General features: G+C 24.7%; 1 protein-coding gene across 3 annotated transcripts in view; it reads left to right on the forward strand.

Annotated features, from left to right (window-relative positions):
- The window catches only part of LOC145834094 (voltage-gated delayed rectifier potassium channel KCNH5-like), a 42,095-nt gene that overhangs the window by 1,479 nt on the left and 15,357 nt on the right, over positions 1-25,259 (forward strand). For 2 of the 3 annotated variants that reach the window (XM_082941439.1, XM_082941437.1), the window contains exons 1-17: positions 821-908; positions 5,031-5,154; positions 5,317-5,447; positions 6,543-6,665; positions 7,435-7,649; positions 8,261-8,476; positions 12,606-12,800; positions 15,610-15,723; positions 17,026-17,194; positions 17,825-17,983; positions 19,703-19,902; positions 20,537-20,622; positions 21,051-21,217; positions 21,436-21,641; positions 22,363-22,484; positions 22,543-23,364; positions 24,188-24,309. In XM_082941439.1, coding sequence (XP_082797565.1) covers positions 821-908; positions 5,031-5,154; positions 5,317-5,447; positions 6,543-6,665; positions 7,435-7,649; positions 8,261-8,476; positions 12,606-12,800; positions 15,610-15,723; positions 17,026-17,194; positions 17,825-17,983; positions 19,703-19,902; positions 20,537-20,622; positions 21,051-21,217; positions 21,436-21,641; positions 22,363-22,484; positions 22,543-22,945 — 2,718 coding nt within the window. In that variant the 3' untranslated portion in view covers positions 22,946-23,364; positions 24,188-24,309. Of the gene's footprint in view, positions 1-820; positions 909-5,030; positions 5,155-5,316; positions 5,448-6,542; positions 6,666-7,434; positions 7,650-8,260; positions 8,477-12,605; positions 12,801-15,609; positions 15,724-17,025; positions 17,195-17,824; positions 17,984-19,702; positions 19,903-20,536; positions 20,623-21,050; positions 21,218-21,435; positions 21,642-22,362; positions 22,485-22,542; positions 23,365-24,187; positions 24,310-25,259 lie in introns of those variants that run through there. The other variant, XM_082941438.1, reaches the window with a different exon arrangement.

Genomic DNA, 25,259 nt, shown 5'->3' on the forward strand with positions numbered 1-25,259 from the left:
ATATTTTATTTTCAGAAATTTTAACTTTTATTGTTTTATTTTTTAGAAAAACTTTACAAGCTAAATAAGTTTCTACATTAAGCAGATTATTGCATCTTAGTTAGTTTCCTAAGTATTTTATATAAACATTTTATTAGTCAACATCAAAAGAATTGTTTTATAAGTTTACTGTGAATGATGAAAGTAAGCTTTTTAAACAAAAATAAGCTTTTTTTTTATATTTTTACATTTACAGGAGTTTATTTAGTACAAAAGCTTTAATGCTTGTTCTTTTTATTTTAAGAATAAAAAAGCACAGTTTTTAACGTAAATAATATTTCAAGATGTATGTAAATATGTAAGCTTTAATATTTTTAAAACAAGTTAGTGTTTTTTAAGTAAGAAAACATTAACTTAATGTTATACTAAACTTAATAAACTATATAAGTTTGTTAACAACTATGCTAATTATACACTAGATATGTATATAACTTAGCAAAGAGTCTTCTTCAGTTTAATATTAAAAATCGTTTTTATTGTAATACTTAAAACTAATTCACAATAAAAATACACATCAACGCAATCTTACTAATAATAAATAAAAACTAGTAAAAGTTTCTAGTAGAGAACTGCAATTCATATGCTTGTTTAAAAATCAAATTTAATTTAAAGTTAAAGTGTATCCGCTTGATAGCGAAAAATATTCTAAATGGCTTCACTCTAAATCAACGTAATTGCGAATGTGAAAAAAGTTCTTTTGTTGATCATTCAGTCTCAACTGCACATCACAAAAACTTTAGTAATGATAATATTGTCTGAAAGTAGCGTCAAATAGTTTAAAATGCCTGGAGCTTCGAAAAAGGGGCTTATTGCGCCCCAGAATACTTTTCTCGAAAACATTATAAAACGTGCTAATCAGTCAGAGTTTCGTTAGTTTAACTTATCTTGTTCTTCTGTAATGATAACAACTTAATGACATATGATATTTTAAGTTATGTTAGAATTTAAATTATTTTTAACTTTCATTGGGTTTTCTCATGTTATATATTTACTAGAACTGTTATTTGTATATTTAATTTATCAAACATAATAGTACTTTATATAAATAAAAAAAAGTACTATCATAACTTGAAAATTAATACACGTTTAAAATAAAAATAGATAAAAAGTGTTGTATCAATAAGTATAAAATATTATTTGTACGTAAGAGCTAAAGTTAAAGTTTAGAAAGTTTGAGATAAGTCAAAACGTATTTAAACGTATCTTCAAAGTAAACGATTTTTTAGAATTAACGTAAACAAAAGTTAGGAAACAAAGTTTAAAATGCATTATTTTAAATTGAGCCTTTTGTTTTGACTTTTAAATTGAAGCTAGTCGGATTTTAAGCCTTTTAATTTATTTTTACAACAAACACTTTTAAAAACAAAGTTTGTAGGTCTAAGACAGTTATTACTCAAAAATAGTTATTTTTAGTTTTATTATTACATAATAGTTAATTCTAATCGTTTTTCAACTATAAATATTTCAATAATCATGCATATGATCTTAGAAATTTCTTTATAAATCAACACTATTACCTTAAAAAGAACCAACTATCTTCTAGAACAACTTGTTACAAGTACGTTAGTAATTAGCTGCTCGTCCTTTTAAATTATTCACTGTTTTCATAGGATATTGATGAATAAAAAATCTTATGTAAACGTTAGTTAAGTTTCTTTTGTTTTGATTTCGAAGCTTTAGTCGTATGACGTGTAATACAACTTTAAGTATAAAACAATCTAATCAATAGTTTTCAAATAAAGTATTAAAGCAGAAAGCATTTAAAGATATTTGGTTTAAAGCAAACCTAAAAATTTCTATATATTTTTATTATTATATTAATTACAGGGTGGTTTAAATGTCTTTAGATAATTTTTTCTCTAAACTATGGTATAAAAAAAAACTAGAGAAAATAATGAATATATGTTCAAATAAAACCAAAACCTTAATAATGCAGTAGATTTAATTGACATAATTCTTAAATCAACTTTAACATTCTAATGTTCAGTGCTGTTGAAATTCGCTATACTCAAAGTACTATATTTAGAAATCTTTTTTATACTTTTAAGTCAAAACAAATTTAAATTAAACACAAAAATTTTAGTTTTATAAAATATTCTTAATTTGTTGTTTCACCAAATATCAAAGAAAGTCTTTAACAAATAGTTAAAAATAAACAAATATCTTGATTAAACGTTAAAAATTTGTAAGATTTATATTTCCTAAAGTTATAAGACTTTTGTAAAAAAAGATTTAAATAGTCTATCAAGGTAAAAATTTGTTGATAAATAAAACTTTTTTGTTGTAATATTTTATTTGACATTTTTCGCATTGAAACTATAAAGATATATATTTGATATTTACAAGAGATGGTATGAAGTTTTTTTGAATACTTTATCTAATAACCAAGAATTAAAAATAGGTAAGTAATTGATATTTTAATTTTAAACATTTTATAAACTTGTTTAATGAAAAGTTTTTACTGTTACTTTTATAATTTTTATAGGTTAAAATTCTTTTATAAAAACCTCTTTAAAATTCATAAAAAACTAATGTCTAAAACGACATATATAAAAAAAAGATATCTTTAAGTAAAGCTTTAAATAATATTAGTGTGACATAATTTAATTTACATTGCTCATTATAAAACTTCCTATACTTTGCAGAACTATCTTATAGTTTATATTATAGTTTAAACTATAACATTTTATTTGGTATTAAAAAGTTTAACTTAAAGCTTCCGAACAAGTAAGTCCAACTGTAGAACTAAATTTTGTTTGTTTATTGTTGTGCCTTGTTCACATCAAATGACGTCGTGTTGTTATTTTAAGAAAGTTTTGAGCTTATTTTAGGGTTTTTAATATTATACCTTTTCCAAAAAGAATAGGTAAGAATTTTAAACAAAATTACGACTTATATATTTTGTATTTTTTTAAATTTATATGAAAAGATACTATCATTTTTATTCTTTGCTTATAATTTTTACATACATTCATAAAAATATAACTATGTTAGATATACCTTTACATTTTTTTGGATATTGTAAAAGCCTTTTTCGGAGTAAATAAATAAAATAACAAAACCTTAGTACTTTTAAATTAAAAAAAGAAAATATGTTTATCGAAAAAAAAATGTTAATAAAAAAAACTTATTAGCAAAAGCAGTAATTAAAGCTAAAATATAGATATTATGCTTTCGAATACTTGAAAACCATTATTTGATAGAAAAGGGATCATATATTAAATTTTGTAGAGTTTTCTATAAAAACTTAGTTTTTAAATGATTGATACAACTATAAAAGTACACAAATATGATTGCAAAAACATTTCTTAAAAACATATTTGATGAAAACTTTTAGGTGAGAAGTTTTTTTTTCTCTATTAAATAGTGTTTTTTTGCATTTTTTATATTAGTTAAAGTTTTTCTGTAAGAATCAAAAGGCTTAAAGGCTTTTTTAAAAAGTTAGTTATATAAATTAGTTATATAAATTAAAAAAAGTTGATTTTATTCAAAAAACAAAATAAAATTACTTAGACTACATATTAATCATAAGTTTTTTACCATAGAGAGTTGTAAAACATATCATTTGTACTTGATTACCATATAATTACGGGCTCATTTTTTCTCATACTAATAGCGAAAAAATTTTAAATTTTAAGGAAAACATAAGTGACTTATGATGTTTCTACCTCCGCTGCAATAAAAAAACAACATTCCTCTTTTAACAAGCATTTCTTTACAAGTAAAACTGCAGTGCCTCATATTATACGAAACTTATTTTTTCATTGTGCTAAGTATGCATAAGATGTTTAGAAATAAAAGAATATTACAAAAAAGTTTTGTTTACCTTTCTGAGTTATTTTGTTATAAACTTTATTAACTCTTTCTAAAAAATATTCAATTAGCTTAGTTAGCTAATAGTAGACTACTTAGTGTGATCTTTTAACAATCTAGTTTAGTTTTTGTAAAAAAAATCAAAATGTTTTTAAGCAGTGAAATAAGACGAACATTTTAAGCTTTTTACTAGAAGTGGTTATTTTACTAATAAAAAAGAGAGTATATATGACAATAAATTTATTATTTAGAATAAAGTTGTCATACGTTAGAATTTGAATAACAATATTGAACGACAAAAATAATATGCTCAAAAGGTTTGGTCCAAGAACCTGGTGTACAAAAAATCTTTCGGTTATCGAGTCATACACCAGAATAGTTTAACGTCATGCCCAGGACATGTTAACAGTTTAAATAGAAACTAGTAAAAACTTTACAAACGAAATTGTCAAATTTTCCAGCCTACCACATAAACTAGACTTAAAATGTTCAAACTAATTTTATTCAATTTTTTTTTTCATTAAAAGGAAATAAACTTAAATCAAAAAAAAAAAAAATATGTAACTAAATATATGATAAATATATTGAGTACCTTTCATTAGGTAAATTTCAATGTATACTTTATGTTTATTTAGTATGCTTGTTCATATCCTGGTCAAGACGTTAAAAGGTATTCGTGGTGTGCGACTCGATAACCGAAAGGTTTTTGTGCACCAGGTCTAAGGACCAAATATATTTAGCGTCTTTTTTTTTTCGTTCAATAAGCTATAATATATGGATTAGGACGGTTTTTAACTTAATGATGTTTAAATTTTTTTCTTGATATAAACTTTAGTTAATAACATGGATTTTAGCATCTGTATTACAATATATTTGCAGTAAAACCTCAAAATATAAAATTTTTTGTTGAAAAAAGAACCAATTCTTTAAAAAAATTGTTTTACGATTAGTTGAAAATTTAAAACTATATTTGTTTTTTTTGATATTTGTTTCGATTGAATCCAAAGTAAGTGTTTAAAATTATTTGTAAACATTTTTCAAATCATATAAAAACATAAATAGAATGAGGCACAACAAAATAAAACTAAGTTTAAGTGTATGTTAACTGCAGTTTTATTTAAATACGTAAAATTTGTCATTAAAAGCTGTGTTTTTTCTAAACTTTAAATTTTTTACAGAAAAGAATTTCTTGTTAGCAAACGCTCGCATATGGGAGTTCCCAATAGTGTACGCTTCTGAGGGTTTTTGCCAGACCACAGGAACAACCAGGGCTGAAATACTGGACAAACCCTGCGTTTGCAAGTAAGTTTGTTGGTATGATTTCGTAAATTTTTCAAAAATCAAATCTTTAATTATATATATATTTTTTTTAATTGTTACAACTTTTTCTCTAATTGTCTAAGTACAAACTTGTGAAGTTTCGTAAAAATATAATAAAATTATCAATTAAGAGTAACATAATAGATTTATGCACGGCGTATTGACTGATACGAAAACAATCGAAAAGATGAAAGAAACTCTGGAAAATCAACAGAAAAACAACTCTTCATTTCAATCTACGAACTTCGAATTACTTTTGTACACTGGAAGAAGAGGTATTGTATCACGCTATATATTAGAACCATCTATTTACCTAGAAATGTTTACTTTTTAATAACTACATATGTAATAATTTAGTTTTACAATGCAAAGTTGTAACATCTTGTTTACAAAAAATATCCCATGTTTTATTTTTTACCGTGACTGCATTACTTTTCAGTTAAAATTGCAAACACGTCAAGCACAAAGTAATAAATTAAATTGTAATTACGATCCAAGTATATCACACGAAGTTAAGAACTTTTCTATTTTCCATATAGATATATTCTTACACATGTCAATACTTTGACAGTTTCAAGTTATTCATATGAGCAACGGCCATTATACAAAAACTTTACTTTAATTTTGCTTAACTTAATGTTATTTTCTTAAGAAATTATTTATATATAGATTAACAAACATCTTAAATTTCGAAAAAAAATAATGCTAAGTTAAATTTTGATAAAAATTTCAAAACTTTTATAAGCCTTATTTTTGAAAATTATCGCTAACACTGCGTAAAATACAAACATTAATCTAAATTAAATACTTATGCACAAACAAATTATAGTATAAATGTTAGTGTTATTTAAAAGTAGATAAAAAGAAATTTTATCGTAGTTAAAAAATTAAATTCATAGTTTACAATAAGTAAACAAAAAGTATAAATTATGCTTTTGCTACTTTTTAGAAAGAAAAAAAATTTTTGCCTTAAAATTTTCTATGTTTTTGTAACACAACAGAAAATTTTTTGAAACTTATTTTAAAATCGTTTTGCTCAAAGTTGAAAGATTAAGTGAAAACCTAGAAACAATATTGATATTTATACTATATTATAATTTCAAGGTGTTTAAAACTGCATTATTTAATAAAACTAAATCAATAGTGTAAAGCTGTGCACAAATACAAGTTTTTAAGCTTAATATTTAGACTGATTACGATTGAAATCTTTTGTAAATAATTCTAAACTACTATATAAAAAATAACGAAAAGTTTGTTTACGCTAGTACCGTGAAACTAACTTTTACAACAAAAATCGTTTGGTTTTATTCTATACTAAAATTTTAAAACTGAACAAAAAATAAATAAAACGAAGTTTATCAATTAAACAGCAACTTCGTCATGGTTTTTCATTCAAGTATCTCCGGTGAAAAATGCAGCAGATTGCACTGTTCTGTTTTTGCTAACTTTCAAAGAGATCGCCGCGGACAGAAGAACTAGCACCAGACGTAGAGGTAAAATATTTTACAAGTAAAAACTTATTAATTTTTTATAAACACAATAAAGTCATAATGACTTCAAGTCAAAAAGTTTATGTAAAACTTCAGTTCATGTACTTTGACCTGCTTGATTATTTTTGTTGTTACGGAAAATTTCTCAAAACTTAACTTGAATGAGGTAGATTTATTTATTAATATATATTTATATGTACAATGTACACTCGAATTTTTTTTTTGGTTTTTATTCTCTGAGAGTATGAGGATTTTTTAAATATTTTGTATTAGTTTGTACTTCATCTTGCTTTTCTATATAAAACTTTTTAAAGTTATAAGTTTTAATTTAATTCCTTTGTAGCTTATTAAAAAAAAAAGCATTATACTTTCGAAAAATAACTGTTTTTATATTTTAATATCAAATTTTTAATAGTTAAACTATAAAAGAGTAAAGTGCTGAGCTTTAAAACGTTTCAATAATAGTTCTTACTTTAAAAACTATATAGTGGTTTAGTTTGCCTACATTAAAGTAAAAAGTTATAGTTTTTTTTTTTGTAATACGTCTTTTATAAACATAAGTAGATTAACATCTAACTTTTTGTTGTATAAATGATTTTTTGTATAACTTAAAATGTATATAAATGCTCTTTATATTAAAACTACCTGTTTAACTTTTATTAAAAAGTTGTTTAAAATTTTGTTAATTGTGCAAGATTAAATTTAAGTTTATCTTAGATTAAGATTGAGCTATATTTTACTTTAAAAACTATTACAATAAAAAAACTAATAGCTTCCTTTCTTCGTTTCTCGAATTTTTCTCGCTCAAACTTTCCGGCATCGAACACAATTCAAAATCATGAAAATCAATGCAACTATAGAAACAACAATCACACAAGAAATGATGTCGAAATAAAACTAAAATCTTACAACCCACTACTGCCTACTAACAACGTAGCCACCAAGTGCTCAGTGACTGGAAACAAGAAGAAAAAGAAAACTTCAGACGTTGGTATACATTTTGTAAACTTATTATATCATTCTTACTTTTATATTTGCATTTTGTAATGTAAATGCTCCGTAAAAACATTTTAACATGTAATTCTTTAACCACTTAAGTTTTTAAAAGTTTATTGAGTATCATAAAATTTTTAAGGTTTGTAGAGTAAAACTTAATACTGATCAATATAAGCTTGGTCGAAACTATACATGCAAAAATATTTGAAAGATCTATTTGATAAAAATAATACTGTGTTTAAAAAAATTTTTTTAGCTCTTGCCATAAACCTCTTTTCTTCTAATCTAGACAAAATGCAGTTATTTTTCTACAAAACTATGACTTTAATAATACTTTACAAATATATAGATTTTTGTGTTTGGATGTTTGTACTACAATTTTTTTTTTATTTTTTAAAACTTTTCTACAACTTTTTACAATTACTTTTTACAATTTTGTTTATTTATAAACCTTGAATACCAATCATAAAGTACAAGAAGTGAATTAAGATAATAAAAATGTACAGAGCAATAGCTAAATATTAATTTAAGAAAGCAAATAAAATGTGTAATTAAGTAAAAAATAGTTACAAATAAAACAAGTACAATTTAAAAACAAACAGATTTTCAGTTTCAGCCCTGCAGTTCTTCCAAAGTACTACTACGAGTCTCCTCAAACGCCCAAGCACATTATTTTGCACTATTCAACATTCAAAACAACTTGGGACTGGTTTATATTATCGCTAATCATATATACGGCCGTATTTGTACCATACCACGTTGCTTTTACCGTAAATATGAAGCAAAATGGGGGATGGCTTTTTGCTGACAGCGTTGTGGTTTGTTTTAATTATTATTTAAATACTGACTTGTAGCGTAAAGGTACTTATGTGATAAGAACAAACCTAATTTAGTTATATCTATTTAAATCTTAATTTTGAGTTAGCTGACTAAAAGTATATTTTTTAAGTTAATCATTGTAAATAATATTGAAAAGCTTTTAAAAAACCTATGGTAGTTTCAATATATAATATAGCTTCCCAGAGTTGGCAGTATCGCCCTTTAAAGGAGATTTTGGCTATCAAGGGGCAATTACTAGTAAGGGGCTAATTTAAATGTCTAATTAGTAAAAAAGTAATATATAATAATGGAAGGCAATTATCTTTTAAATTTCTGCAATAAGAGCGATTGTGGAAATGAGTTTGGAAAACCCTGAACTTGATATCGATATTTTAGATACTGTTTTGATTAATTCTATAATTAGTACAGTTATTATTTACTTCTTTTGTTTCCTACAACTAGTACTTTTCAGAAAAATGTTAAGGAAATATAATCTAAACACTCAATGGATAACAATTTTCTACAATATTTCTTTACAATTTTACCAAAACTTTAAAACTGTGTCTTATCTTTTTAACGAAAATATATAAGTATTACTTATTGTCTTTACTTTCCTATGATTTTTAAATGAGTAAACGTGTTTTAAATTATTTATAAAAACTGCTTGTAAGATTGACAACAACAAGCTTAACTACAAAAATTAGTGGAAATTCAATTTATTTAATCTAAAAAACCTATTACGGTAAAATATATAACAACAAAAGTGTAAATATGCTTCTTAAAGCGAGAAGTTAATACTTTTACAAATGACAAGTGGTTTGAATTTTATGTACATACACTTTTAACATAAATAAAGTTCACACTTTTTTTTTTATAAACACTTCGGAACGGGTAGCTATCAAATTTGCACGAGCGTAAAAAAATTGCACGAGGTGACAAAGTTGCACGAGTGCACAAAACTGCACGAGGCGATAAAATTGCACGAAGACATTTTTACATGGGTTGAATTAAAAGAAATAAAAAATATTTTTTTTTTAATTTAGTTTTTTTTTACTACCACTGTTACCCCTAACCCTTACTCTCAGTCGGTAATCTATTTTATCTATATTTAAATTTTTAATTATTAATTTTTTTAATGTTTTACTATCACTTACACTCGTGCAATTTTGTTCTCGTGCAATTTTGTCTTCGTACAATTTTGACCCATTCCCTTTTGGAATATCTTTATAAAACAGCTTGAGTAGTTTTGTTGCGAACATTAGTTATCAAAAAGTTTAACCGTAGTAGTGTTTTTATACTTTAAATAAATATTAAGTCTGTACCCAAAAAATAATTTCTATTAATTTAATTTTAATTTATAGTCGTAATTTTCGTTAATTAATTGAGTGCTCTGTATTTAAAACAAGAAGCTTGTTGAGTTTTATTATTAACTAAACGGTACCAATAAAGTTTAAAGACACAAGTTATTTTATATTAAAAAAGAAACAAAAATTTATAACAGTATTTTTTCAAATATTTCCATAATCAATAAGCTATATTTAACTTTTAAAGCTTTTTATTTTCAAGAAATTAATTGCCTATGAATAACTGAGAAACAAATCTAATCTATTGTTTTACTAAAACTACTTAAACTTTTTATTCTTAATTGAACTAAAAAGGTTCCAAAAAACTTATTATTACAGTTAAAATAGTTTTGAAAGAAATTTATGTTCAAATTTTTATTTAAAAATTAAACAAAGCAATTGTTAAAATTAGTGTAAGAAATTAAAATAAAAAATATTTTATCGAATAAAAACAAAATCTGTTTTAAAATAACTCGTCACTTAAACCTTTTTTAATTGTTTATTCAAAAAATGTTGTCAGTTAAGTTTTACGTTGTAAGTAACTAAAAAAATCAAATATGTTTTAAGTATAGGGATATCAAAAAAAAAACACTTTTGTAGCTTAGATTGCAAACTAAACTTAAGTCTTTAGGCTCTTCAACTAATACAAAAAATGTTTTTCAGAGTATTGGTAATAGTTTTGCTAAAACTTTTGAAATTTGTCGTATACTTAGATGCATTTTTAAAAACGTTTATCAAAAAAACTTTTAATATATCTAAAAAGTATTTATCTAATTTGTTAGATAAAAAAATTACACAAGATACACAACTTAAACAATTTTTTTGATTAAAAAAATATCTTTATATTTATTGTAACTAGAATTTAAAAAAATAGTTTTTTCAATTTACCGAAGTGCTTAAGTTGATAAAATTTCATGTTATGTTTGAACCGTGTGTGGTTTTATATAATAAGAGTATAAAGTATCTAATGTGTAATATGTGAAATTAGTGTATGTTAAGCGAAAAAGTATATTTTTTTTAGTTACAAAGTTACTTATAAATCATTTTTTTAACAATATTAAACTGTATTTTTTGCTGCTGCTATGCTACTTTATGCATTTAAAAGTATAAGTAAAAACTCAAAAGAATGTTTAATTAAGCAACAAACTATGCAAAAATAAAAAATACATAGTTTAAAAAAGCTAGTCTTAACACGCTACTTTAATGTTAATAAAACTTAATTACATATTTATCTATAATTTTAGCGCTGTGTAGTTTTTAATCCACTAAATAGTTAACTAAATGCATTAATTTTTTTGCTAAAATCTACGCAGACGAGTTTTAAAATATTTCAAAAGTTTAGAAGTAATTCAGTTGCGCATAATTTATTTAAAAGATTACGGTCGTTCAAATCATAAAACTTTAGTGAAGTTCTTGCAACATTTAAAAGCGAAAAAGTTTTTTACAACTTTTATTAACTGTCTTATAAATAGTAAAATACAGGAAATTTTAAAAGCAAAGAGTTTTATGCCCAAAAAAAAAAACTTATTTTTGTTAAGTCTATAACTTTTAAAAATTATATAAAACCGTAATACATTAACAACTACTTTGAGTTAAAGTTAACTTGCGTTGCATTTTTATTTTATTTTTAGGCAAGTTATAAAAAAACGGTAACAATATTTTATTTTATTTTTTGACAAAAATAAATGACGGTTAATTCATCAGTCCTGCTTTAAATTTTGTAATATTCTAAAATAATTAAATTTTATTAAAAAAAATATTTCGAAAGACAAAGACTTTTGGATCACAGACACTAACTCATTAAAATTTATAATAAGGACTTTTTGTTCTATACATCACATATGTTCATATTATTTTTAGCTATTTTAGTCCTGTGTTAGATTTTCACTGACATAGTGATTTGTTAATGTATTTTGAGGTTGCAATTTATTTTTAAAAGAACGTAGCATGGCTTTATTGAAACTTGGGCAGTAATGAAAGTTGTTTCATTAGTTAACACTCAAAAAAAACTAACCAAGACTGAAAGTTTTTGGAAATGTAAAACTTTTGTTTTTAGAAGGCTTTTAACGGATAAAAATCTTTAGAAACATTGAGTAATATAAATAATTTAAGAAAGATTATTAAGTAAGAATCAACTAAGTTTGAATTTGTTTAATGTAATTTTCGCTTTAGTAGTTTGTATTATCATTAAGCATAGATTGTTTTTATTGCAAATACCTTTTTCTGTTTTTTTAACGTTTTCACCTAAAACTATTTTGCTTACTAGTTAGAAAAAACTTAAATGCTTTTTTTAAAACCCTTTTTTAAACAACAATATTCCTTTTAATTGCAGAATAAACTAAGCTAATGCTTACTTTTGTTTTTCAAGTCTTATGTATTTTTTGAGTACTGAATTATAATTTTACCTGACAACGTTGATACTATACACACTTTTTTTTCGTAGTAATACTTTTATTATAATATATTACTATTAGTTGTTTAGTATTATTGTCGTTCAGAAATATTTTTGTACAAGAGCATTTTTTACTTAATTTTAGTTTATTTTTAAAATTTCATGTCACATACTATATAAAAAAGAACGATTATAAAAATAAAACATTAGTTTAAAGATTTTTTCAATATAGTTTGTAGGTGGTTTATTGCTTTTTTTCAACTTTAATTTTTATTAGTTAAAGTTATTTTTTTATAATTAAAACATCCATAACTATAGTTATTTTATTGTAAGAGTAATTGTTATAAACTAAAATGTTAATTTTTTAGTAAAATAGGTTATAAAAATTACCAGGATTTGATCTTCATAGCTGATGTAGCAATAAATTTTCATACAACATACGTAGGGCAAGGGGGAGAAGTGATAAGTGACCCACAGGTAATAAGGACTAATTATATCCGTTCTTGGTTCATCATCGACCTCCTTTCATGTCTACCTTATGACGTCATAGATATGATCAACTACTTTTTTGACCAACACAACGATGAGGTTTTATAACACATATTTTTCAAACAATTTTTTTCATCTAAGTAAAATACAGTAATATTACTTAGATAAACTTTTATTATTACTTAACTTATTATCTTACTTAGCTTTTACTTTTATAAATCATAAAAAAAACACTTACAACCACATTAGTTGAAGTACAGAATATCTAACTTTAAAGTTTTACAAAATTTCCCTTTACTTTAAACCAGCATTTATTTCGGCCATCATCAACAAAGTTGGGATGTCTTATGCTATCGATAACAAACAATGAATATCACCGCACGACCAACAACAACTGCATCTGAAACAACCTACGACCGGTTTCGTACTTATTAGGACTCATCATACAGGCTAGTCGCGAGAAACCGCTGTTGTGATCTTAACCAAGCAGGCTAAAGTGTGCATATGCACTGAAGCGACCGCTTGTGGGTAAAGTCCGAGAAATTGACGCAGCAAAATCTTTCACAGCCCAACGTCTAAGACTGTATTGGATGCTGGTGTTGTTGGTCGTGCGGTGAAGTTAATTGTTTATCATCGATGGCATAAAACATCTTAACTTTGTTAATGATGGCCGAAATAAATACTGGCAAAAACTGATAAAACGAGCCTAGAAACTAAAATCTCACATTAAACTGATAATGTTTTACACGTTGGGCTATGAACGATTTGGCTGCGCCAACTTTTCGGACTTAACCCACAAGCGGTCGCTTCAGTGCATATTGACACTTTAGCCTGCTTGGTTAAGATCACAACAGCGGTTTTTTCGCGACTAGGTCTGCCTGATGAGTCCTAAAAAGGACGAAACTGGTCGTAGGTTGTCTCGGATCTGTTGTTGGTCGTGCGGTAAAGTTCATTGTTTATTATATATCCCTTTAATTAAGGAAACTTTAGTGGTACTTCATATTAAGTTTATTAATTAATTTATTAATTAATTTATTTAATAATTAAAACTAAAGGCTTACAGGTTTGTATATCAGTTTGAATATTTTATAATCAATATTTTATAGTTAATGTAGGATCACTTAAAAATAACAAAAATGACTAAAATTCTCTTTATTTAAGTTGTTTTTCGCTGTACAGCATCTAAAAAGTTAAATTTAAAGAGATTTGAAACTCTTAAAATGTTAGATACTGTGTATGGTAAATTTAAGACCTATATGAGTTTAGAGATATATTCATAAATAAATTTTGCTGAAGTTAAACTAAAATATGTAAACTGATAAAATATACTATTTAATTTGATACATTAATATTGAACTTTCAACTCAGAATAAAACTATTTAACAAAAATAAATAATGTTCTTTTATTTATTTAAATTATTCTTTTAACTAGTCGCAGCAATCAGCCTATATTGGTTCTATAGCTTTTAATATACTCAGACTACAAAACAATTTAAAAACTTTGATGTAAATTGTTATTCTAGTTAAATTTATATCACTAATAGTGTTTTAGGACTTTTGATTTAATACACTCAAATAAAACTTCTGTCGTTTGAATATAATGACATATATTATTATTGATTATTTTGATTTTGGATTATCAATATTTTCACAATATCTTTTAGTGAAGTTTTTAGTTTTTTGTTAAGTAGAACCTAAAATAAAAAGCATCAAAACTTACTATTGTATTGTAAACTATTTAGTAAATAAAAGAATTTGTACTGTAAACGAAATTATTAAGCACATTCTTTTATATTTGAAATAATTGTGTGATACAGAATATAAGTTTACTATTTTGTAATTAGTTTAGTTTTAAAAAAAATAATTGTCAAAAAATATATAAGTTGAGATACTTATAAAATATAATACTCAATCAATCTTAAAAATTATTAAAGATAAAACGTTTATGACTTTCACTATTATAATGAACATGTATGGAATAAATCTAAATCTTACACATTTTACCTGAAAAACTTTTTAAAATATCAGTTTTATTTTTGTATACCCTTCAAATTGTACTTAAACTTATTTTAGCTTTAAAGTCTTAGTTTTTATTTGTATCTACTGAAATAGAATTATAAAAAGTTGTTTATAATACCAATTTCGATTTTCAAGTTTTTATATTTACTTTTATGGATATAAAGTTATTTTAATACAGTTTTTGAAAACATTCATAAATATTTTTAAATTTTTTAGATGTAAAGTACATAATTAGCTGTTCATAACTGTTAATTCAGCACTAACTTACAAGTCTTCTTAAAAGTTTGGATATTTTTTTAAGAGTTCTATTTTTAGAATTCTAAAATGAATTCAGATTTTATACAATTAGTACAGCTTTAATTATTTAAAAAATAAACATAAACCATACTATTTAAAGTAAAATATTTTGCAAACAAAACAATAATAATACAATGTAATAGAATAATAGCTTCATACGAAGTAGTTTCGTTTCTAAAAACTCAATAGTGAGTTCAGATAAGTTCTTTTTACTATAATACTCTGTTTTGTTTTATTGGATTGCAGACGATTTGTACGCGATGCATTTAATCCGAGACGGGATTAAATCAAGTATAGAAACTATTTTCAAACATAAAAAGTATAAATTTAGTATTACAAGTAGTCGAGAAAATTTTCAACACATATTTTTAAAAACAAATTTCATTAAAACAGGTTCAACTTAAATCAAAAAAATTTATGCAATTAAAAAAGTTTACAAAGTTTTACTTCAAATATCTTAAATTTTAATCCACTTAAATTTTGTGTAAATAAAAACGATAGTATGCTTAAAAACTATCAACGCTCAAAACTATCCATTATGTTTACTTTTCTACTATTTTAAACACCTTAAATAACTTATAAAATACTTTAGAGTGGATGTGATTTATTAAGTGCACTGAAAATAGCAAGACTACTTAGATTAGGTCATGTGGTAAGAAAACTTGATCATTACATCGAATATGGAGGTGCTATGCTATTTTTACTTGTTAGTTGTTCTTATGAAACATAATAAAAAAATCAAGACTTTAACAAAACTTATTTTTTTACTATATTATTGAATTAGTTAAGTTAATTTTTAACCGTAATAAGTTTATAAGCTATCAAAAAAGCTAGTAGAAAACTGAAGAGTATGTAAAAAAATTAATATCCATTTGTTTTAGTAAATCTAAGTTTAGATTTGCATTTTTTACTAATCAACTAGTCATATACTTGAATAGTTTATGTAAATACTATATATGCTTCTTTAAGCAAAAGTAATTTAAATGTTTGTTTATAAACTTGTTAGTTAGAAGAAAGTTTCAATAAACTTTGGTGGATTTTTTTTGAGTTATTACAATGTTTTTAAGATTAAAGAAAAATAGCTTTTCTACTAAATAGCATGTGCATAACAATAGAAGATCATTTTACAGACTTTTATATTGCTATTTTTTATTACTTATGAAAACAACACTAATGAAGATAACTTAACTGACAAAAACGCTTTAAAAGTTAAACTTTTATTTTAAATTTCAATAAATTTAACTATTTATTATTATTAGTTTACATAAACTACTGTAACAATAATACTTTTAAATTTTACAAAATCCAAATAGCTAGCAAAACACAAACATTTTGCTACTTCAATAAAGTAAAGCACTGAGGCGTGTAATTAAAACTGATAAATAAAAGTAGCTGTTTTATTATTCTACAAAATGAACTAAAAACATTTGTCAGTGGAATCCAAAAAAAAAGTTCAATGTTTTTAGTTTACTTTTTGTTTATGTTTTAAATACTTTTACTCGTCTTACTAATCAATAAATCAATGGAATAAACATTTCAAGTTTAATTTTTCACTCTAACTTTTTGCTGATTATTAAAAGGTTAATCTTTAAAAAAAAGTTAGTCTAAGTTAAAAAAAAATACATTTAATAAAATGAAGAAACCAAAATATAACTCAAATTTTTTTACGCTAAACTAAAAATATCAAATACAGACATTGTTTATTTAGTTAAGCTTTAACTTTTTTAAAGACATTATATTGTCAGTATTCTAAAGTGTCAATTAAAAGTTTTTATTTTATAACAATCGATTATGCTTAATAGTAAACTATTTAGAAGAATTCACAAAAGCTTCCATAAATATGCATAGAATTAATTTAAAATATGACAATAGTAAATAGTATTACAAAAACTCTCTAAAATAAGTAAAAACGAAGTATTAGATATTTTTTAACTAACCTACAACTTTAAAAACTTAAATGTACCAAAAAGTGCTTACTCTATACAGCTTAAGCTTTGCATCCATTTAGGTATGCTTTTTTGGGTTGTCTGCGCACTGGCTGGCATGTATATGGTACACCATTGGAAGACAAAATATTGACAAGTTAGCCTTGTTAGAAAATAATGGAGTTAGATTCAGACCCCGTAACTGGCTGGAAGATTTGGCTGAAAACTACAACTCTTCGTTTAAAGTGAACGGTAACTTTGTTAACAAACTTGTTTACTAAAAGTAATTTCTTGTGCACAATTTACAGTGGTTTTTTGTATAAACACATCTAGAAAATAAGAGAATACTTTTGTTAGTATTTTTTTATACTTTTTAACTGTTTTAAAATGTTTACTAAACAAAATAGTTATTTTTTTAAAGTATTATATTGTTTCAAATACAGTTAAAAGCATTATATAATAGTTAAAATACAGTTAATATAACTACTATTTGTCTAAAAATAAATCAAGTTTACAAAAAAATTCTAGAAAATAAATACTCACCGTTTTTTCTATATAAATAGTATTAGCTAGTAAGTGGTATTTTTAAGTATCATATGTCAAATTCGTATCTACAAAACGTTTACGAGTCCTTATTAATGGGAAGACTTATTATCTTACAAATTTTTAAATTTTCGTTTAATAAGTTTGAACAACGATTTTAGTTACGCTTTTGATAATCTGGTACGTGTTAAAACATATTGGTACAAATAACTAAATAGACCAGGTGGGATAAAACTTTGCGAACCTGAACCTATTTTTAACTAACTCCCTCAATCTTTTGTATCAAAACTTTATGAATGTGTTTGCACACTTTGTTTTCTATTAATTTTTTTTGTGTAGAAACTTCAGGCGAGGTAACAGGTGGACCAACTACGTCACAATGTTACATTGCGTCACTCTACTTTACTATGACGGGCTTAACTTCAGTTGGTTTTGGAAACATTGCTGGAAATACGGAAGCCGAACAAATTTTCTGCGTCATCATGCTTATTTTTGGATGTATGTTTTTCAAATAAGTTGAGTATCAATACTATAAAAACCGCCGAGTGAAAACAGTTGTTAAATAGAAATACATGGATTTTAACCTTTAAATTGCTAGTTTATGCATTTTTTACAAAATTAAGCTGAAGGTTATACTAAAAAGTCTGTATTAGTGTTGTTTTACAAATCATTAATAAATATCAATACCGTATAATAAAATAATTATCATAAACAATAAAAAGTATCCTGATTTAAAAAAAACAACTTGACTGTGTTATTTTTAACAACAATTTACATGCATTGAGTTAAGCTTTTTTAGCTACAAGTTCTTAAATAAAAACTATAAATACTTTAGTACAATTACGTATATTCTAAACTATTTAGTACAACAAATTTGTCTTAACATCTGTTTTTCTTGCAGGTATGTATAGCAATATTTTCATATCTTAAGCAAGAATGTTTAATTATTATTAGAATATTTTTTACTGAACATAGACCATTAAAAATATTCCCCAAGGTAAGTACTCAACGTCTATTTTGACACTGAATGTATTTAGTGGGTTCGCTTCTATCCTTAAGAGATTTTTTTGCACAATAAGCTATCTGCTGAATAAGTTATTAACTATTTTAGCGTATATATTTGTTTTAAACAACTTAAAAACACCTAATCAAAATAAATTATTTATGGTTTAAATTGTATGCAAATATTTCATATTTCGTTGCGTTATAATGTTCTTTTTTCCTTTAAAGTATCTAAAAAACCTCGTAATATACTAATTCTTTGAATAAACTTTCAATTTAAAGTGTTTTAGTGTTACAAATAAATAAATTAATTAAATTCAAGTTAACTGGATTTGTCTCTTTTTCAAAAATGTTCAATCTAACAAAGACTTATGTATGAATATACTTTTATAAAATTTTTCATTATGACAGTCCTGTATAGTACGTTGAACACGCATAATTACATCTTTAATTTGACAAATATTTTATGTTTTGTTTTAACACTTTCGTTTTTTAAAATATGGCTTGTGTTCTCATAATGTTGAGGAGTATACATACTAATTGCAATTTATATGTAGTTTAAAAAATCCAAATAAAATATTTAGCCTAAAAACAACTTTAAATTATTAATTAACCTTTTAGTATAAACATTAGTTCAATAACGAAACAAAATGTTTTGTTGTTTTTAAATAAGATCAATTATAAAACTTGAAGACAACCTAATCAATTTAAAATCAAAAGTATAACATTACTATAAAACTAAAAATATACTTTCATTTTTACTAAGATTTAAATAAAAATATACAGGTAATAATTCTGTCTTACTAAAACATATGCAATGGTGAACTAGAAACAGATTAAACTATATACAAACAGATTACCATAAAATATTTTTTCAAGCCACGAAAAAGAACTTTATTTAGTTCGAACTTCTTGTTTTTGTAGTTTGCTATAGCTTTATAGCTTTATTATTGTTTGTAGTGAAAAATAAAGATGTAAATAATTCTGTGACGTTTTAAAAATACGATTACAAATAAATCAACAAATTAAAAAATGTCCAAGTTAATTAGAATTAAGAAGTATATTTTATTAAATTTGACATACACACTAAAACAATACAAACTTGATTTTAAAGATAGCCAAAACTTTATAAGTCTTTATTGTTATTTTAGTCAAGATGGTTAAACATAAGTTTAATTATCATTTTTAAAGTTTTTATAAATTTTTATTTTACAGCACTGTTGTATGCTTGTATATTTGGAAACATAACTACAATCATCCAACAAATGTACAAGGACACAAACAGGTACCACGATCGTCTGACTAGTGTGCGTGAGTTCTTGAAATTGTACCATGTTCCAAAGGAATTATCGAACCGAATAATGGACTATGTAGTTTCAACTTGGTCAATTACAAAGGGTATCGATACCACACAAGTTAGTTCCTCATGTATATTTTCCTAGTCTTTAATTTTTTTGATATTTTTGTCAAAAAATATTAAAACAAATTAAAAGTTGATGATAATTTAAGAAAAAATTAAAAATACCAAATAAAATATGCCAAATTAAAAAAAAAGATAGTCAATAAAAATAAATGAAAGATATATTTTTATACTTAATAATTTCAATTGTTTAGAATTTACAGACATACTTACTTGTAAAAAAAAACAAGTAAAAAAACGCTTTACACGCAATTAAAAAAAAAATAAATTAAGTTTATAAGTTCGAATAAATTATTATTTTAAACTTATTCATAAAAAAAAAAATAACATAAGTATCAAATACTCTAACTTTTTCAAAGGTATATATGCTTTTATATATGCTGTTTTATTAAAGGCAGCTGTAAAGTTTTTCAAACTCTGTGCTGAAATTATACATTTGTAATAATAACAACTATTATCTTGTATAGAAAGTTAGAAGAAAAACAGTTGTATAACCTATTTAAGATCAGAAACATAACAGATTACAACATATTAGAAACAGTTATCTCTATAATTAGTTTCTTTCAAAAAAACTGTTTTTGTGGAATTTAACATCAAAACGGTTATTTTAATGTATAATTTTCATACAGGTGCTAAATTACTTTCCCAAAGACATGAAAGCAGACATATGCGTGCACTTAGGAAGAGAAACATTCACTAAACAACCTGCATTTAGGTATAGTTAATTATGATTATAATTTTTTGTTTAAAATAATCAAAGTGTTTAATATGTTTGAATATGTTTTAAAGCAATAAAAAAACACTTCATGGTTTACATTATAATGAATTAGTATTAATATTTATTAAAACTTCTAAAAATTACCTAATAATGTTTATCAGGTTTCCAATCTTTTATATAGTGAGTGAATTTTATCTTTAAATTAAAAAAAGTCGTTATAGTTGCATATTTACATCTGTAAAGTTTTTCATTTTTATACGATAAGAAAAACTTTTTAATTTATTGCAAATATAAAATAAAAAAATACAGTGGTGGAAAAACTAAAAAAAATTCTTGTAGTATTTTAGTAAATTTTCTGAAAAATAATTTAATTATTTTTACTTGAAATATAAGAAGAGAAAGTCTAAACATAGATTTGTTCGCAGTTTAGCTTCAAACAGCTGCTTGCGAGCACTTGCAGTTGAATTTGAGACAACACACAACGCACCAGGGGATACAATCGTTCACAAAGGCGAATCAATCGACAAAATTAACTTCGTTGTATCAGGATCCTTAGAAGTTGTACAAGATGACGAAGTAGTAGCTATTTTAAGTTAGTTTTCTAAGGAGCTTTATATACAAGATATTGATTGTTTTAGATGTACTTACGTAAAAATGCATGCTTAAAAACCATACACTGAAAAATAGTACAGTAAAAGTTTTTAACGAATTTAGCCAAAAATAAGTGGTAGTACAACTTTTGAAGATATTTTGAAAAAAATAGTATTACTTTCAGTTTTTTTTATCTTAAAGTTATATCAAACTCTCCAGGCAAGGGAGACGTGTTTGGTAACACGTTTTGGAACAATCCTGATGTTTTGGATCCAGTGTCATCTGAGTGCCACGTTAGAGCACTTACATATTGCGATCTTTACTCTATCAAAAAAGATCCTTTAACGAAAATACTTGATTTTTACAAGCCGTTTGCTATCTCATTTACCAGAAAAATGGTGCTCACTTTTAATCTTACTCGGAGAGTTAGTTGAAACTTTTTAACCTAGTTTTTACAATATTTTAAGATCAGTTTAAAAACATATTAAAAGTATACAACTAGTATATATTCTCCAAAAGCTTGTTTTAAACTAGTAAACGAGAACACATTAGTTTAATTGTTATCTAATTTAAGTCTCTTTATTAAAAGCCTATCTGAAAGTTTTTAAAAATCCTAACTAAGGTTGGCACCATCTTGTGAACAAGTGTTTTCATCTAACGCTTTTGTATTGTTGTAACATTTTACCGTTAGTTTTTTGTATATCGTTTTGAAAAAATAAACCCTACTTATTACTTATTCATAAAAAAACTTAAAAAAAGTTCTATTTATTTTAACAGCTTTCAATGTACTTTTTGATATTAAAACTTATTCATACCATAAAGATTAACTAATTTCATTTAAAATTATCTAAAACATAAGTTTAAGGCAACCTATCATTACGCACCATCGTATAACTACACATTTTAAGCCATAGTTCAGCTTAAAAACTTAAAGTAGCACATATAATTTTTTTTTAATTTATTGGGTTTATTATTTATTTTTAAGTTGATTGACTATTCAAAAAATAACTTTTACTGCATATTTTCACTAAAAGTTAATTAATTAAGCACACATTATCGTATAAATAAAATCGTATTCTTAAAACTATGCACTTTAAACAGTAGAAAATAACTGTTACAAAAAGAGTTTAACTAAAATATTTACAGTTTCGCTTCAAAAAAGTTGAAGAAGTACACCGTGAGAACCTCAATTACAAAATAAACGCGCAAAGAATATTAGAAGAAAACCATTTTCCCGACAACCATCCTATCAGGCTTGTCATCAGGAGGTGAGGTGGTGTTTTATCTATGGGGTTTGTCTAAATTAAACAAAATAATATTACACAGGTTCAAATCGCGCATCCGCGAACGTGAGAGGCTGAAACAGCTGCAGTTGCAAAGTCAATCATGCGTAACACCCACAACTCCCACGTTGTCATGCCAAGTTACTCAGAGCAAGCCGAGAAACCAAAACGGCTACTTGCAGCTGCCCACTCCTGTCCACGGAAACGGCGAGCGCCCCAGGTCGATTTTGTCAAGCGAGATGGGGTACTTCAGTGTTAACGGCCAACAAGACACTCATACAACAGTGGCTCTTCAAAGCGTCCAAAGCAGTCTCGGCAATCTCGACAGACGCATGTCTCAGCTTGAAAGCAACGTTTCGCTGATTTTGAGTCGCCTAGGAAATTTTCCCCACCCGATGTTCAATAATAATAGCAACAGTTTAAGAAACTCACACCATAGTGTCTGATAAACATTTTTATTTTTTCTAAAACTTTTAGGCTTTTTTATTTACTTCGATTGTTCTGTTTTGTTTTGACTTTTTTATTCTATACCTCTTATAGTAGTATCTTTTTGTAACTTTTTAATACTAGAATACAAAAAAAACTTTAACAGATTTTCTTTTTTTAGTTCATATACAAATACTAATATTATGAATTTATACATAAATAATAATTGAAAAAAATAATTACTCAAAATTTGTACGATATAAAAAATGCTTAACCCATCAAAATAAATTTCAACAGAATTTGTATTTTAGTTACACTTTAAAGATATCTTTCTTTTGAATGCTGTTGTCAAGATTAAGTTTCTAAAAGTTACCTCATTAAAACGAAAAGATACAAGGACTACAGCAACTTCAAACAAAATAAATTCTATAGTTAAAGGGTAAGTGAATACATAAATTGTACTCTTTATTATTAGATTGATTCTAACTGATGCTAAAAATGTTTAGCATACTTTTACAATGTGAACGTGTTAATATAATTATATTTTTTAAGCCTTTTTAAACAAAAATACGTTAATTTTACTTAAAACATTAAACTGTTTATTTTATCAGAGTAGTAAATTTGAATTAACTTTTTGCTGACTATTTTTAAATGAAACTAATTAATTGAAATAAAATGTCACTGCTTTTATTTTAGATTTTGAAAGGTATGTTATTCACCAGCGCAGTAGTTTGTTATCTTACATTTTTAAAAGTAAAGTTTGACTATAATTCATAAAACTAAAAGTAAGTTACTTCATTTTAAACTTGCTATCGTGGTTTTAATTTGTTTAGCATATACAACTTTAAATACACATATTTTTATATTGTAACATATTTTTTTAAAGATGTGTGTACTAGGTTATTACTGTTTTTTTAATCATAAAACTAAATCAAACTTTTTTTAATGACTTCTTTTTGCGTATCTATATAACAGCTTTGTTAATTGTTAGTAAACTTTCGTAAAAATGTACAGTTTCCTCTAACGTATTAAGCTTATTAAACATCAAACGAGTTGAACTTTACAGTTTATTATACTATTTAAAATTTACTCATTGAAACCTTTAAAATTGTTGACTTGTTAGTTGTATGTTGTAGAGTTACTTAGTTTTTTCGTTTACCATGCCATGAAGTTTGTAAAAAGCAAGATAGCCATAATTTAGCTACATTTTAATTTTTTAACTAAATATCAATTAACACTAAATGTTTTATTTAACTATGCAGATTTAAACAAAGCTGCGTATTAATCAACATACTTAAAGCAAAACAACCAAGAAGATAAACAAAACGAATATTTTGTTCTCTGAAATGTGGAAAATTTTGAGTACCGTTTGAAACCTTGTCGTGTTAGTAGTATGGTTTATATAATTATTTATTTTTAATAGGTGTCAGAATTATGATTATTATTAAAAACTTTTAAGCTAAGTTCGTAAAACTGAGTATTTTTTACTGAATTTATTTTAATACTAATGTCTTAACGTTTTAAACTAAACTTGTTTCATAATATTCCAATAAGTTTAATCAAAAATAGTCACACACAGTGAAGATAAAAAGTATATACATAAATAATTGTTTAGTTTTTGAAAAATTGAAACAAACTAACTTTTTAAAGCTTGTTTAAGTTTAAAGCTAAATAATATTTTAATGAAAACAGTAGTATTTTGTTTTCTTATCGAAAATAATTGAAAGTAATATGTAACCACTAAAACTCTCAATGCTTATCAACAAAATGTTTTACAATCGATTTACAACCATTAAGTGTTAAGTTTACTGTTTAAAAATATATACAATATTATTTGACTATGGAAAGGATATTGAGCAGCGTAACTATTTTACTTTAAATAAATTTTCGGAACGAGCACTTTTTTGCACCATCACATTTTTCTTAGCACATATGGTTAAAAGTGTTTTAACACAAAACTTTTAAATCTATGTCTATTCGTAGAAGTTTCATTCGAGCTACTTTTGCTAACGTAATAGAAAATATTTTTTAAGGTAATAATAAAAATCAACGTAAAAATTAATTAGCTGATGTCGTTTTTTAATAGTTTAAGTTCTATTAACTTTATATACCTTGTTATTGTACTTTTGTAAAACCAAAATAAAAAAGCTAATAACTACTTTAAACAAATGAATTGGTATAAAATGTTTCTATGATCTTTAAAATTGCTATATATTTTATAAAATTTAATATAATTTAAATTAAGCTAAGTTAAAAAAAGACATGTCAGCTTAGTTAATAAAGTTAAAGACACCTGTCCCTCTATTGATTTAAACAGTGCCGTTATTTCAATTA

Source organism: Thalia democratica, chromosome 4 (genome assembly GCF_965202585.1).
Source record: "Thalia democratica chromosome 4, ktThaDemo2.hap1.1, whole genome shotgun sequence".
Classification (NCBI taxonomy): Eukaryota; Metazoa; Chordata; class Thaliacea; order Salpida; family Salpidae; genus Thalia; species Thalia democratica.